Here is a 17,343-nt window from a genome sequence, read left to right as displayed (position 1 = left end):
TAATGGGCTTGTTTGACATTGCAGCCAACAGTGCAGGCGATCTGCCAGACTAATCTACAAATCACCTTGCATCATAAATAACTACTTATTGTTATTTGTAGATCAGTCAATCACCATTTACCCACAAAGGATCATGGATGTGATGCTCTCGAACACGGTCAATGTAACGCATACCTTCTCAGAAAAAGTCTACCACAGCCCAAACATTTGTCCTCTACAGACTGGTCCTAAAAATAGTTGCCTTCAAAGAAATACATTGGCATTGCAACGCTGCACAACCTTTACTCTTGCCTCCAGACAAGCTCTCATCTGGTTGTCCACAGTAGCAGACATACCATTAGGCAGAAGATGCAATTGCCTCAGGCCTCACATCCTCAAAGGGCCTTGTGAGCTGTGCAACCCCCATAATAATGAATCCATAATAATTCCTAATAGATCAATAATGTATTTTCATACATATACATAAATTTCATATAAATATGAATATAATTCCAGTATTTCTCATAATAGAAGTTTGAGTTTGAGTTTATTTTATTTTTACAGGGACAGTGCACATTAATCAACGTTTCAGTAAAAGTGCCGGTTTTAGCCAGCCGGCTAATTTTCAACCGCAGTCCCTGGGCAGGTTATTAAAAACAATTACAATATAGACAATCATTGAACAGTGAGCACACGCAGAGTAACATAGGACAAGTAAGACATAGCATACAGACAGAGCAACATAGAACAAAAAGCAACAAGACAAAATCCATAAAAACAACAGTGTTTCCACACCTCACAAGCTAAAGACAACAGACAACATGGAAAGCGGCAATACACAGCTAGAGATTATGTTCACAAGTCTGATTGACCTTTAGCCATGTCTTCATGCATTTTGTGAAAGTGTGATATGTGGTGCAGTTATGTGTGTCTGATGGCAGTGTATTCCAGACATGGGAAGCTCTCACAGAGAAAGCAGATTTACTAAAGGTGCTTTTCCTTAAGGGAACTATACAGTCACCTCTCATGGCAGACCTTGTGGATCTGCTGCCATATGTTTGGGTTTTCTGTTTTACAAAAATACTGAGTGGAGGGGGAGCTAGAATACAAGACATGCGTCGGTGTATTGCACAAGATTTTCCCAACTCAGGAGCTCATGCTTTCTGAGGATGTAACAGTGATGATGGCTATTGGGCTTTCTATCGAGCACTTTGAGAGCCTGTTTGTAGACAGACTGAATAGGTTTTAATGTTGTATAGCAAGCTTGGGTCCAACTAGTCAAGCAGTATGTTAAGTGGGGGAGTATCATCGATTTGAAATACAAGTGTCATTCATCATCCATGAACTGGTCCATAATAATGGATTATTCCACCCTGACAGAGTTTCCATTCATTGTTTCATGAGTTATGATTGCAAAAGTGATTTTTATTGAAATTAAACTGCAGAAATGATGCGCTTTCAGAGCGGGGCAGAGAAAAGAAAAATAAATCATATTTAATTTTAACAGTTAAATTACCTTAGTTAACACATTTCTTTAGTAAAAAGACAGGTGCTTCTGATAATACTGCCATCGTCATTGAGGCAGAGGACATGTATGTGTAGCAATGTATCTGATGCTGTCTGGACAAAAATAGTATGGAAGACTGGCCTCTGCCTTTGGCCTCAATCCCTAAGTCCACCCCTGGCCATCCAAGGGGTGGTTTTATGCATTCTGTCATGTCCTTCTTCAATTAGGGTCCCCTGGGAAACACCAAATAAAACCATGGTTCCCACCCTATATCAAACTTGTCTACTGTAGGCCTACATGCAATCTTAAAGGCTCTGCATGGTCAATCTGACAACTGAAGAGGCAGTACAGCATTTACTACGATGCAGCCTCTGCAGGGCTTTCATACTTCTTGCACCTAGCGAAGCAGAGCAGAGCTATTGTGAAAGAAGTTGTCAAGGAAGTGAGTTTGTGTTTATACAGGACGTACCGCCCCCCACCTACCGTCAACCAATCATGTCATTGCGGAGCTATACGGAGCCCCCCGTATTGTTACAAAATTTGAGAGGCGCACGGCGATGCGGTACAGAGCTTCGTTTGGCCTCTGTACGCCTACCGGAGGCTCCGCGTTTGCGTTACACGCTCCATATGAAGCCTCCGACCACATTTACGTATCAAGCATAAATTGGCTTTCACTCGTTCTTTCAAATAGCCTTTATTAATGCTACTCATAGCCTTACATATAATGAATTGGCTACCATGATCATCAATGGATATTCATTTTTAGCCATATTGCCTGTCTGACCATATAGTGATGACTATCAGCTTCATCATTAGATGATGTGAATACATTTTAACATCCAACTTGTATCTACTTTAAAACAACCTTGTCAAACAACACATTTTACTGCACCATTTTTACGACTTCCACACTAAAGCACACGGGATGGGTCTAAAGATCAACTTCAGAACTCAGGGCTGGTAGGCCTAAGCAGGGGAATTGATTACATTTACATTTACATTTTAGTCATTTAGCAGATGCTCTTATCCAGAGCGACTTACAGTAGTGAATGCATACATTTCATACATTTTTTTCTCCATACTGGTCCCCCGTGGGAATCGAACCCACAACTCTGGCGTTGCAAACACCATGCTCTACCAACTGAGCCACACAGGTCACTGTCAATGTCCCTTCACCTCTATAAGAGACCCTCAAGATCTTCCCTGAAAACACACACCTCTCGCTGTGTGCAGTAGCAGCAGCAGTTCGCAGGCCTAAGCCACACACACAGAAACGCACACACACACAACAGCAAGCTGTCTACATGAAATATTCAGTGAATTTCTCAACATGTGCTCTTTCCCCCTTCGCATGTGTAGAAGTGCAAAAAAGCGGAGAGACAGGAAGGAAGGAGGGAGAGAGCGGAGGGAGACGGAGTCAATGAGGGCAAACAGCAGACTGGAGAGAGAGAGACAGGGAGCGAGAGAGAGAGAGAGAGGAGAGAGACAGAGAAAGAACCCAGATTGATGCCATTTCATTTCCAGACAGAAGAAACATTTAAAGACTTAGTTGTCAAGTAAATCGCCACACATAAAACCATAGACTGTGGGCTTATATATGTGTAACAGGGTCAGGATTGCCTTGTTATAAGTAGTAACTTTGAGTATTTATATTCTGTGTTGAATGTGCTCTGATTGAGTACACCTGCCTCCCTATAAATGAGGAGCACATGGTGTGCTCTGGGCGTAAGCCAAGCCAGGTCAGGTAGTCAGTGCTGCACTCCAAGATTCCATGCCATTCCCTGTCTAGGAGGATTATTTTTTTAATTTTTATTTCTGGTAGATGATCTTGGTAAGGCGTCAAAGTAAACCCTCACTAACTTTTACAGGTGCACAATTGAGAGCATCCAGTCGGGCTGTATCACCGTCTGGTACGGCAACTGTACTGCCCACAACCACAGGGCTCTCCAGAGGGTGGTATGGTCTGCAAACTACCTGTCCTCCAGGACACCTACAACACCCGATGTCACAGGAAGGCAAAAAAGATCATCAAGGACAATAACCACCGGAGCCACTGCCTGTTCCCCTGCTATCATCCTGAAGGCGAGGTCGGTACAGGTACATCAAAGCTGGGAGAGACTGAAAAACAGCTTCTATCTCAAGGCCATCAGCTTGTTAAACAGCCACTACTAGCACAGAGAGGCAGCTGCCTACCTACAGACTTGATATCATTGGCCACTGTAATAAATGGAACACTAGTCACTTTATTAATGCCACTTTAAGAATGTTTACATATCTTGCATTACTCATCTCATATGTATATCATGTATACTGTATCCTTCACTATCTATTCTTTACTATCTATTGCATCTTCGCCGCTCTGTCACTGCTCATCCATATATTTTATACTTATATATTCTCATTCCTTTACTAGATTGTGTACATTAGGTTTTGTTGTGGAATTTGTTAGATATTACCTGTTAGATACTGCTGCACTGTCGGATCTAGAAGCATAAGCATTTCACTACACTCGCAATAAAATTTGCTAACCATGTGTATGTGACCAATAAAATTTGATTTGAAGTATATAGTTTGTTTCTAGGTGTGGCACCGTGTAGCTCAGTCAGGTAAAGCACTACATTCTTGAACATTGTTTTTATTTAAATCTTTGTGTGTTTTAAAGGGGAAGGCTTACATTTTTATAATTAGCCTTGAGCATCAGCCATTTAGTAGTTAACTTGCTGTATTTAATAGTATAGCTTTGTGTGGCTTCACTGTGTGCTGTGCTTTGATGGGCCTCTTCACTGGGCCTCTTCACTCTTCACTTCTGTGTAGTAACTGCTATTACCTGCACTTTAAGAACACTACTACTTAGTATCTGTTTAGCTCCAGTACTCAAGAATTTGAGAACAAATGCTTTTCATCTTACCCTGAGTTTTACCAACAAACGAATAACATTGTAATAACTAATAAACAACCTATTTGTATTTTTGTCTTGATCCACTACTTCCCCAGAGAGCTCCGGGGCTGGCTGTCCTCATAGACTATTTTTGTTAGACAGCAGAGGCAAGTCGAGTTATGAATTAATGTCGCTTTTGCATGTTAATTACCACTAGTGTGTTAACCATCCTACCGTGTTCCTACCGTGTTTTATCATGCCTGTGCTATCTTGCAGGTGAATGTAATTTATCTAACATTATTTCTTGCCCTGCTGCCAAACTCTAATAAATATTGGCACTTTGGTAAACACTGTTTGTAATTTACTTGACAGACCTGTGTTCAACCTGTCGCGAGGACCTCCCCTCGTGTGTAAAAAGCACAGATAGAACAATGAGACAGATATTTCACTGGATGTATTGTGAAGCATCTGCTTGGCGTTTCCACTCACTACCAAATATGGTATTGAGAGGAAGCCCAATTGCAAGCAGTGGGAGATGATTTTGGCCGACATTCTGCAAATTTTCACATCGATGAAACATTTGATGTCGATACAGTTTTCTGTTCCCAAAACTTAAATCTGTTCCCAACAGAGTGGACTAAAGTTTGTAGACTTTACCTTTGCAAAAATCGCGTTGTTTAGAGGAGCGCAAAGGCGATTTGAGTTATCCCACACGCGCACTTCACAGACTAGGCGTTCTCTAACGGAAATATGCAGATGATGCTAGAGCTCGCCAATAGGATATCGTTAGCTCGTGCTTGGCTCTGCCCCTTCTTGTTTGTTCTGCCCACCATGGCTCATTTGTTCCCATTGGAAACGACTGAATGTTGTCTATCTTGGTTTACTTATACATTTCTTTTAAAAATTGGCCATATACAGTTTAAGGGGGAGAAGGATATGACGCTTGTAGGCAGCTTTTTCGGGAAGAGTAGTTTACCGCTACCATTGATTCGCTTTGAAAGCATGGATCATACCAGAAAGAACTACATATTCCAAAAAAACTTTTATCCTTAACCGGTGCAGTGTTTTCAAAATAGCCGGAGTTAGTCCATAGGGGAATGTTATCTAAAAAAATTGTTGGCTAGTTAACTGTTCCAGTTCTTATTAAACGTAAGTAAATTTGAGTTCAAAATCGTGTGCCATTCGAGTAGCTTGAGATGTAACGTTAGCTAACCCCTAATCGATAGAATGACGAATTTCTTAGTTTGACATTAGCTAGCTATGAGTTGACATTTGATAGCTAGCTAACCTTCAGTCTGCAGCAACTGCTCGATCTTAACGGCTAGCTAGCTAAGAGTCATTAGCTCAGTGGCAGCCAGCTTGTTCGTAGCTCCTGCTTCAAAACTTGCTGCCATCGCCACCAAAAGATCAAGTGTCAGGTTCAACCATACTGCAGTTGTATAACTACCCGGTAATAAACTCTGGAATCGCTAACAACATTACAATTCATGACGATCACAAACTGGTTCGTTGTAAATGATTGACTGTGCTAGCTAACTATGTTTTCAATGTTGTAATTGTGCGGTCTGTCTCGGCAGCACAGTAATCATGAGGATGAGGAACCTCTGGACCAAAGCAGGTGTTCTGGGCTCGGTATCCATGGCGTTTGGATCCATGTTCTGGTCTCAGAAGAAGACGGAAACGACTCAGACGGGTTCGACCACCGCATGCACGGAACCACCTTCTCCTTATGAGCTCAAACTCGTGCAAGTCCTGTTCCGCCACGGTGCCCGAACTCCGCTGAAGTCTATACCGGATGTCATGGAGGTGAGGGACCATTTGTGTCAAAGATGGTGAATAAATGAAGATGTCCCACTCAGGCCTTTTACCCTAGAAAAAAAGAGGAGTTCCGGTCTGCTTAACGGGGAGGCTCTCCCATAGGCACCAATGCATTAGCAGCTGGGTGTGAATGATCTACTTAATTCATTCACTTAATTCAATAACCAGAAAAAATGAGGGAGTGGGATGTCTTGTTTCCTTTTCCATCTCTGCTTGTGTTCTGCCCCTGAACAAGGCACTGTTCCTAGGCCGCCATTGAAAATAAGAATTTGTTCTTAACTGACTTGCCTAGTTAAATAAAGGTAATAAAAATAAATGTTTAGCCTCATTGACAAGACAATGCATGCTGAAGGTATGGTCACCAGTATCTGAAAAGCTAAAATACTTCCTTGTCCTGTCTCTCAGGCCCAGTGGGTGCCTAACCTCCTGGAACCCCCAGCACACACACATATCAACTATGTCGTGACAGACCTGGAAGGAGGTCCACGGCCCTCCTCACCGGTGGAGGACAGCTACCGGGCCAACATACTGACCGTGAGAGAGAGAGTGTGTGTGTGTGTGTGTGTGTGTGTGTGTGTGTGTGTGTGTGTGTGTGTGTGTGTGTGTGTGTGTGTGTGTGTGTGTGTGTGTGTGTGTGTGTGTGTGTGTGTGTGTGTGTGTGTGTGTGTGTGTGTGTGTGTGAGCGAGCAGAGGAAGTAGTACCTAGAGCGATAGGGTCAGGGCGAGGAGTAGGCGCTTTGATAAGTATGGTTAGGGCTGTTACGGTGACCGTATTACCGCCACACCGGCTGTCACGAGTCATGAAGGCAGTCAAATTCCACGGGACTGTTTAGTCACAGTAATTAGGCTTCTCCAAGCTCTGATGCTGCTGATGGTCATTAGTAGCCTACCAAACTTGCTAACTGCCTGGTACTCAGCACGCTATTGTTCCTCTAATCACTCTGACATCAATGCAAATGTATTAGAAAATCTTATCAAACACTTCATGAGAGCCCATGAGCTCATGTTGCACAACATTTCTACAGGCTATGCAATTGCGTGAGAACGTGATGTCCTCTATTTAAGAAGAGGAGTATCCCATCAGCTTTCTATTGGCTAGGCCTACTATATTTATTTCTCAACTTTCCTATTATTAAGCACATTTCTTCTCTTTACAACAGGAGTATAGCCTAACTGTCTGGCATGAAAATGAACCACAGGAAAAGCATCCTCCGTTCGCTTTTTAAGTGCATAAATGACATGTATTTTTTTCCCCTGCCCCAGTTTCCAGACAGATGCATGATAATGGTCCATTCTAAATCAAAACAAATGTCACGCATATATTATTTAGTATATGTAAAGACAATATTAAATCAAGAACAGTCTGATAGTCTAATATTTTCACCTATCACTTGGGAATTACAGTACCAGTCAAAAGTTTGGACACACCTACTCATTCCAGGGTTTTTCTTTATTTTTACTATTTTCTACATTGTAGAAAAATAGTGAAGACATCAATACTATGAAATAGCACATATGTAATCATGTAGTAACCAAACGTGTTAAACAAATCAAAATATATTTTCTGTTTGAGATTCTTCAAAGTAGCCAACCTTTGCCTTGATGACAGCTTTGCACATTCTTGGCATTCTCTCAACCAGCTTCATGATGTAGTCACCTGGAATACATTTCAATTAACAGGTGTGCCTTGTTAAAAGTTATTTTGTGAAATTTCTTTCCTTAATGCGTTTGAGCCAATCAGTTGTGTTGTGACAAGGTAAGGGTGGTATATATACTGTATTATTGATTGTATGTTTGTTTATTCCATGTGTAACTCTGTGTTGTTGTATGTGTGGAACTGCTTTGCTTTATCTTGGCCAGGTTGCTGTTGCAAAAGAGAACTTGTTCTCAACTAGCCTACCTGGTGAAATAAATAAAATACAGAAGCCCTATTTCGTAAAAGACCAAGTACACATTATGGCGAGAACAGCTCAAATAAGAAAAGAGAAACGAGAGTCCATCATTAAAATTTCTTCAAGTGCAGTCGCAAAAACCATCAAGCGCTATGATGAAACTAGCTCTCATGAGGACCTCCACATGAAAAGAAGAACTAGAGTCACCTCTGCTGCAGAGGAAAAGTTCATTAGAGTTACTAGCCTCAGAAATTGCAGCCCAAATAAATGCTTCACAGAATTCGAGTAACAGACACATCTCAACATCAACTGTTCAGAGGAGACTGTTTGAATCAGGCCTTCATGGTCAATTGCTGCAAATAAACCACTACTAAAGGACACCAATAAGAAGAAGAGACTTGCTTGGGCCTAGAAACCTGAGCAATGGACATTAGAATGGTGAAAATCTGTCCTTTGGTCTGTTGAGTCCAGATTTGAGATTTTTGGTTACAACCGCCGTGTCTTTGTGAGGCACAGAGTAGTTGAACAGATGATCTCCGCATGTGTGGTTCCCACCGTGAAGCATGGAGGAGGATGTGTGATGGTGTGGGGGTGCTTTGCTGGTGACACTGTCAGTGATTTATTTAGAATTCAAGGCACACTTAACCAGCATGGCTACCACAGCATTCTGCAGCAATAATCCATCCCATCTGGTCATAGTCGAACATGTAGCGTAGCCCATAGGCCTATATGTTTTGATACGGTTTGTATCACAACTGAAGTGGCCAAATGGCTTCTTAAAATTAAGCACATTAATCTGCTTTACAACGGGTGTAGAGCCTAATTGGCATACATAAGCAGTGCGTGAGTTTCAAGTTTTGGGAAGATAATTTTCACCATAAAATTGCACCTTTAAATTAAAATTACATGCATAATCGTATTTGCGGTCACTTTTGAAAATGGTGTTTTCCTGCTAATTGATTGCATTTTGGATCATTCGCGCTTATAGCCTACTACCATGTGCGCATTGATGCGCTTATAATGTAAAGAAATAGCCTAATAATTTATCAACATTTTAATCAAAACGTTCTGATCTGTTGCATCAGTCCTCATTGCTTAAAAATGCTTGTGGTTGTATCTATCGCAACCCACAACTGTCCAAGACTATGTTTGGAATATTTATTTCTCGCACAGAATAGGTCAACCTTTGTACTATGGGGGATGGTAGATTGACGTGGGCTAGTACTTTTGCTGTTCGTTTGGCCTACTCATCTTGTTGGCTGCCATAAAGTAAATGTGGACAGTTCTTCCAATATCTTCAATATTACGCTCGGAATTAGATAAGGACACGCGCAGTTGCTTCCCAGATGTGTCTTTCACTTGTAGCCTGTGAGAAAGACCCGATCACGTGACGGGCATTGGCTAATAAGAATTGAGCTATTTGAGAGAGCCATGTGAGTGAGAGGTGCTTCAGAGCACGCAGCCGGGAGAAGGGAATTGTAATTTGTATATTCAGCCCAATGGCACAATGTACACTGGCTGCAAAAGGCATGGATTTTTTATGGGGCATTACGGCCACACAAACGGGATGCTGTCGGGAATTTTGAGGCATTATCATGCTTGTCAAATTGTGAATGAGAGACTGATAAAGTGTGTAGAGCCTGTGCAAATAACAAAGCAGAGCTCATGCCTTTCATGCAACTTTTTTCAAATCATCATTAGAGTCACATCACGCTGCCTTAGAATGTATTAATAATCAAAACAAATATGCCACGGAATTCTAAGCAAATCTTTTCAGCTATATGAACTAGTGTAGCCCACAGCCATATGGCATAGCCAGTTCAGGGCCTAACATAAGGACAACTCAGAGTATGCTATTCTGTTCTTCTGAAATGGACTACATTTTCTTCATATCATGTTTCTTTAGACCTGTCTTTAAAAAAAGTATTTATTGTGATGGTGTAGGCTATATTAAATGGATTTATTAGACTTTTTAAAAAGTAGATGTTCCTAAGGTCTGCATCAGTGGCTTTTAGGCTATGTGTGGAAGCCAGGAAAATACTAAATGTGTTTATGTTAATTAACAGTCAATTACCGTGAGACCGGCAGTTATTTGCTTGACAATCACCAGCTGACAATTTCATGACCGTCACAGCCCTAAGTATGGTTAATGGGTTTAAGTTGTCATGTAGGAGTGCTAGCATGGTACTGACGGACCTCACATTGTCAATTATCTATCAGATACAGAGGTACCATACTCTGGAATTCTTACCTTCACATTGCCAAAACCTCATCATCCCCCAATAAGTGAAGACTGGGGTCAACCTGATGAACCAAACTACCCAATAATCCCCTCCGTGTATCCTAACACTCACACTTACACACATAATCAAACATGTTTTTTATTTTATACTGAGTATGTCATGTACAATTATAATTCAAATGCTTTTAACTGCTTTTATTTTTTTTTGACTTACTTGTGGTGTGGTTTTCATGTCAGCCCTTTTGAGCTTCCAGCCTCACTTGCACAATGTTTTTTCCAGTTTTTTTTTATCTATCTTTTTTTTGTTGTCTTTCACTTATTTTCTTTGGTGTGAATAAATAAAACCTAACCTTTGACCCCTGTCCCTTTCCCCTGAAGGGGGGTACGTACCCAGGTCAGTTGACCACAGTGGGCATGCAGCAGCTGTATGAGCTGGGAGAGAGGCTAAGGAAGAGGTACATCCAGGACACGGCCTTCCTCAACCCCACCTTCAGCCCTACAGAGGTCTAGTAAGTACCACAGCCTTCCTCAACCCCACCTTCAGCCCTACAGAGGTCTAGTAAGTACCACAGCCTTCCTCAACCACCACCTTCAGCCCTACAGAGGTCTAGTAAGTACCACAGCCTTCCTCAACCACCACCTTCAGCCCTACAGAGGTCTAGTAAGTACCACAGCCTTCCTCAGCCCCCACCTTCAGCCCTACAGAGGTCTGGTATGTACCACAGCCACATGTGCTCTTGTCAGCAGCCTGGTAGTCACGTTCTGTAGCCAACTCAGTCATTGTTTGGCTTGACAATGAGAAAGAAGTTGGCTGTAGAGCGGACCCACATCTAGGTAACATAAAGGTAACTTAGGTAACATCAGCCTAGCTAACGTAAAGGTCACCTAGGTAACGAGAATGGCTTACTAGGAAAAACGTCCAAACTGACTAATTCGAGGTAAAAAGGAGTTGGAGCACTCAACAAAAAAAGACAGAGATTGATTTTGTCATTGTTGTTGAGCACCCCTCCTTTCCTTTTTTTGCTGAGCTGTCACCTAGGTAACATCAGGCTAGGTAACATAAAGGTTGAAGACATAATACCACAGTACATGTACAAGACATTGATATATTCTTCTAATATATATGCCGTTTCATCTCTCTCTCCCAGTGTGCGTTCCACTAACATTGTAAGGACCATAGAGTCTGCCAAGTGCCTGGTGGCAGGGCTGTTCCAGCAAAGCCAGAGCGGTAGGTGTCCCTGTTTGTTTGTTTGTTTGTGTGCGTATGAGGCGTGTGTGTCAAAGGCCAGTATTTCCGATCTCCTAATGTTGCTCCCCCTCTCTTCTTCTGAAGACATGGTTTCCATTCTGACGACTGAGGCAGAGTCAGAGATCCTGTACCCTAACTACCACGGGTGCAGACTGCTCAAACACCTCAGCGGGTTAGTGAGTGACTGGCTGGGTCCCTTTCCTATACATTTTTGTGTTTGGCTGGATCTCTCACTCGTTAATGTTTGTGATTGGATGTTTCTATCTTGTTGATTTTTGTGATTGGCTGTGTCGGTGTGTGCTGTAGTCATCGCTGGGCGGAGTCGTCCACTCTGCCAGACATCGCTGCGGACCTGAGGAGCATCCAGAGTGCTCTGGGCATCGCTGCCCACCAACGGGTTGACTTCATTCTCATCAGGGATGACATGGTGGCCAGAGAGGTGACACAATGCAACAAAGATATATATTCTTAATTTCAAACCTTTTGTTACCAAAATGTATTATGAGATCCAAAGGTATAAATAGTGATACTGTCATTTTGTTTGCATTGCATAGAGATGTTAACATGACAAAGTGTGTGTGTGTGTGTGTGTGTGTGTGTGTGTGTGTGTGTGTGTGTGTGTGTGTGTGTGTGTGTGTGTGTGTGTGTGTGTGTGTGTGTGTGTGTGTGTGTGTGTGTGTGTGTGTGTGTGTGTGTGTGTGTGTGTGTGTGTGTGTTATATCAGACACACGGACTGCCCTGCCCACCAGTCCTGGACTCCTGGAGGAACACAGTGGAGCAGAGAGCTGTGGAGATGATCTGTCACATCTACGAACCCAGCAAGAGGTCAGGGGTCAAAGGGCAGTGGGATGTAAATACAGATGAGCCTGTGTAGAGGGCCGGGTAGTAGAACACAGACAATATAGTTCCCTGTTTCATGAGCATAAGCCGCTTCCTTATTCCACATTCAGAAAAAAAATCCCCCAAGACAGTTGTTGTTTTCTTAATCTTGTCTGGGGTTTGCTTGTTGTGATCAGGGAGAACCTGCAGCTGTGTGTGGGTCCCCTCTTCCACACCCTGATGGGCAACATTGAAGACCAACTACAGGGCACAACCTCAGAGCCCAACAGGTGAGTTACTCTTACTTTGATTGCATTCGTTTTGGAATCGGGCTGCCTCCCGGCCGTGAACCGGGGCTGCCTCCCGGCCATGAACCGGGTGACCCTCTCTTGCCAACGACAAAGTGACCTAGATTTTAGCATGTGGATTAATGAGTAAGATTCAGTGTTTTCACATGCAAAAGTGATTGCTTTTGATTTATCTGCCTTCCCAGTGAAAATGAGTTTGAAAATTTGAACATATATTTTATGGAAAAGAGATGCATGTTTCTGAACGATGCATCATGCTGCCTTGGTGACAACATGAATGAGCGGTGCAGATTACGGTTTGATTTGAGAAGGGAGTGCCTGCAAGGGATTGATGATTAGTTGACATGTAGAATCAGGTGTGCTTGTCCAGGGCCACAAACAAAATATGTACTGTTGGGGGGCGGTAGGTACTAGAGGACTGCAATAGAAAACACAGCCATTAAGAGATTTATTGAGCTGCAGATCTCAACCCAACCACTTGATGGTAGCAAATGCCCTTTTCTAAATGGCACATTCTTAGTTTTTCATTCCCTACCCCTACTTGTTGCTGAACATCAGAAATTATCTGAGGGCATTTTCACATTTGTGTTTTCTCTCTCAGGAAGCTGTTCCTGTACTCTGCCCACGACACCACTCTGATGCCCTGTCTCATGGCACTGGGGGTTTTTGACATGCAATGGCCACCGTACGCCGCTGACATCACCCTGGAGCTGCATCAACACAGGCAAACCAAAGAGGCCTTTGTCAAAGTGTCCTACATTGGCAAGGTATGGTCTAGGGCAGGGTTTCCGTTAGCCGGCAATTGAAAAGCCGATAAATGAAACTGTTGCCGGCCAGAATAAAAATAATGCTTTTTATTCATTGATGGAAATACCAGTCGATGGAAATACATTTGACCGTCATGCTTATCGGTCTATAGCACAGGAGGTTGGTGGCACCTTAATTGGGGGGAACGGCTTGTCGTAATGACTGGAGTGGAATCAGTTGAATGGTATCAAATACATCAAACACATCGCCTCCCATTCACCATTCAAGTGCAGACAACGGGCTATCAGCGCGTCACCCTCCACTTTACAATGTGAGCTGAAGGCTATGCATTTTGAAAACGTACTTAATTGTTTGAAACCTGAATATTTTATTTCATATTATGAGGCATGTTTAACCTTGCTTCAAAGTAGCCTATACTTCAAGTTTGGGGAAGATTACAATTTATCCTACCATGTCTACCGCATGCCAGTTATGATTTTCATATAAGAATTTTCGTGGATTAGTTTTATTTAATCAATAACATTTTTGTTTCTCAAAATCACTGTCATGTGGTTAATCATAATCTGAATTAAAATGATTAAAATGATAAAAAAGTTAAAAATCAACTAATGCGAGATCACCAGGCTCTGCCATATTGATACACCGTGACCCATTGGTGGCTAAAGAAATTAGTGCGTAGAGCTCATAGCCTATAACTGCCCTTGCTCTTTCACACCAAGGATTGGTGATTATTGAGGATGAGATTGTTGGAAAGATTTTTGAAATATATAGCACTTTGTGACATCGGCTGGTGTAAAAAGGGCTTTATAAATGTATAAATACATTTGATTGATACATTTGATTGAAATAGCTTACCGTGAAGAAGTATAGTTTTAATATGTTATCATTTGCATTGGATGTTAAACACTTTACATTTACTACTGGTGACATGTTCTGGGGAATGATTTAGAATGGTGTTTTCCCAGCTGTGCTGTTTAGAATGGTGTTTTCCCAGCTGTGCTGTTTAGAATGGTGTTTTCCCAGCTGTGCTGTTTAGAATGGTGTTTTCCCAGCTGTGCTGTTTAGAATGGTGTTTTCCCAGCTGTGCTGTTTAGAATGGTGTTTTCCCAGCTGTGCTGTTTAGAATGGTGTTTTCCCAGCTGTGCTGTTTAGAATGGTGTTTTCACAGCTGTGCTGTTTAGAATGGTGTTTTCCCAGCTGTGCTGTTTAGAATGGTGTTTTCCCAGCTGTGCTGTTTAGAATGATGTTTTCCCAGCTGTGCTGTTTAGAATGGTGTTTTCCCAGCTGTGCTGTTTAGAATGATGTTTTCCCAGCTGTGCTGTTTAGAATGGTGTTTTCCCACAAATTGTATTTTGTCAAATGTTTGAAAATTACGTTTCATTAGCTGCTTCATTACATGAGTTGCATGTTGTGTTAAGATGAATTACTATAATCTAAATGTGATTTCTGTCATTCTGAGCACCGTGGGTAGACACCCTAATGGGTTATATATCCAATGCTTATGAGTCCGGTACATTTCTCAAATGGCAGGTAAATTTAAATCTTCCCGGTCACATTGTCCAGTGCCATATTTTCCGAATGGAAAACTTGGTCTAGGGCACAAGTGTGCTAGGGAAGAGGCAAGGCTCATAAAAGTGTGCACATATTTAAACACTTTCAGGACCCTCTTTCTCTCTGAGAAAGTTAGTGATCTCTTTTTGTGTGTGTGTCTCTTTCTTATGTTCTTTGTGTCTGTAGGACCAGTTGATTCCAGGCTGTAGTGGAGTCTACTGCCCCCTGCAGGAATTCAAGCAGGCCTTCTCTAACTACTCACTGACCTCTGAACTCTATGAGTCGCTCTGCAACCGCACAGAGGGCATGGCCGACCCTTGAGGCTTCCACACTCTCACTGTTACCAGCCACCCTGTTTACATCCCACCAGACATCCACCCTCTAGCCCTAGCCTAGCATTAGCCCGTGTATTAGAGTATTTAGTATGTTAGGATACCTCACTGTTTAAGCCAGGGGTGGGCAAACTTTTTGGCTTGAGGGCCATATCGGGATTTAGAAATTCGATGGAGGGCCGTACAGATTTTTGGGGGATTTTTTTATCTATACATTTTTTTTATCAATTTGCAGGCCAGAAAATAGGTCCATTGTAAATGGGTCCATTATAAATAACCCATTGGGCTCCCGAGTGGCACAGCGGTCTAAGGCACTGCATCTCAGTGCTAGAGACGTCACGACAGACCCTGGTTCGATTCCAGGCTGAATCACAACTGGCTGTGGTTGGGAGTCCCATAGGGTGGCGCACAATTGGCCCAGCGTTGGCTGGGGTAGGCCATCATTGTAAATAAGAATTTGTTCTTAACTGGCTTGCCTAGTTAAATAAATAAAATAGTTCTGTTATAATGTTCTTTCTATCTAGTTTTAGACATTCAAGTGTGGCCTGGGGTGTTTTTGTTAACCAAAATTATAATTCCCCCCCACATTTATTTGATTATTTTGTACCTCCCGTGGGCCGGATTGAATGGTCACGCAGGCCAGAGTTTGCCCACCCCTGGTCTAAATGCACAAAGGTAGCGTCACTGTCAAAGTGGATAACTGGCTTTGAAACCACACCCAGGGCAATAGGCATCCTGTGTGGTACTGCTTCAACTGGTTAAGATGGGCAGTCCCGTTTGGCTCAGTTGGTAGAGCATGGTGCTTGTAACACCAGGTTTCTGGGTTTGATTCCCACGGGGGACCAGTACGAAAATGTATGCACACGCTTTGGATAAGAGCATCTGCTAAATGACTAAGATGAAGACAGTTTTACTTTACAAAGTAAATCTTAATAATATTGAAATAATCTGGTGATATTATAATGCCTAAAATGTTACCAATTATAATCATAAATGTACTTTCTGCGACAGTACTATGCACAGAGCGATGTGCTTTTATGTCTGTAGATACACTGCATTTACCTGGTTATTACTTTATGCACAGCACCATAAATGTCAGGGCTTATAGATACTGTATATTGACTTTCTGAAATGTTCTGGCTTTGTTGTTTTCAGAGTGAACCAAAATGCTTCATAGCAAACTGCAACCTTCTCCTCAGGGGAAAACCAAGCACTTCATGTACATGGTGTTCATTAACCAAGGGTACCAAAATGTATGGTGTGTATGAGAGTGTGTGTGTTTACCCACTCAGAATCATTCATTTTAGAACCTTTTTAGAAAGGGATTTATTCTGTTTACGATATGTTGTGAGTGAAACAGTAGGTGCCTTCTTTTAGGAATGTGTTGATTATATTGAGTGTATAAATTATATGCATGGACATGTGAGCAAATATACATTACACACTGGAGTGTTTATTTGTTGTAGGTCCCATCATGAGGAGTTGACCTGAAATTCTTTGATTTTTGAGTGGTGGTTATTAATAAAGAGTTGGTAAATGCTTTGTCTGTCTCTAATGTGCAACACCAGTGGTCATATGGTCAGTCAGTGGTCATTGTAAGGATACCTGACCCACACTTTTTAGTCATGTGTTAGATCATGTATCATAGATGACTGTATGATGTAAGACAAACAGGCTCCAAGACAATGGGCGCATTTGAGCAGACCAGCTGTGCTAAGTCGGTGAAAACTGTTGGTCAACACTTATCAGAGGGTGTTGCTTTATGGGGATAAAAATTATCTGACTTGCGCCAACATGTTGACTGCATGAACTTTACAAAAACCATGTGATCGAAGGTCATGACGTTTTGACTGCAGTCGACTACAAGTTTCTGTAGTTGCTCCAGAGACGGAAGAGGAAGCGAGACATCCCACGCCCCGGATGTTCGTTCCTGACTCCGTCCGCAGTTCTCGTCCCAGTTCTGGAAGGCGTTCTGCACCCTCATTGGGTCGTTGGCCAGC

At 42.3% G+C, this 17,343-nt stretch overlaps 1 protein-coding gene across 4 annotated transcripts; it reads left to right on the top strand.

Annotated features, from left to right (window-relative positions):
• The first annotated feature begins 5,213 nt into the window (after nt 1–5,213).
• Nucleotides 5,214–16,885, top strand: LOC106586637 (lysophosphatidic acid phosphatase type 6). Of its 4 annotated transcripts, none has more exons than XM_014174137.2 (11): nt 5,214–5,513; nt 5,942–6,170; nt 6,588–6,716; nt 10,695–10,825; nt 11,465–11,544; nt 11,650–11,737; nt 11,872–12,004; nt 12,290–12,390; nt 12,582–12,674; nt 13,294–13,459; nt 15,198–16,885. In XM_014174137.2, the coding sequence occupies exons 2-11, from the start codon at nt 5,952–5,954 to the stop codon at nt 15,330–15,332; spliced, it is 1,275 nt and encodes a 424-aa protein (XP_014029612.1). In that variant the 5' UTR covers nt 5,214–5,513; nt 5,942–5,951; the 3' UTR covers nt 15,333–16,885. The 4 variants fall into 4 exon arrangements, with proteins under 4 accessions (XP_014029612.1, XP_014029613.1, XP_014029614.1 ...); XM_014174138.3 differs by having other exon boundaries at nt 5,242–5,513; nt 5,947–6,170; XM_014174139.2 differs by lacking the exon at nt 5,214–5,513 and adding an exon at nt 5,520–5,814.
• The last annotated feature ends 458 nt before the right edge of the window (nt 16,886–17,343 follow it).

This window comes from Salmo salar, chromosome 25 (genome assembly GCF_965601325.2).
Source record: "Salmo salar chromosome 25, fSalSal1, whole genome shotgun sequence".
NCBI lineage: Eukaryota > Metazoa > Chordata > Actinopteri > Salmoniformes > Salmonidae > Salmo > Salmo salar.
Note: the sequence above shows the minus strand (reverse complement) of the source record. Positions and strands in the feature narration are given on the sequence as shown.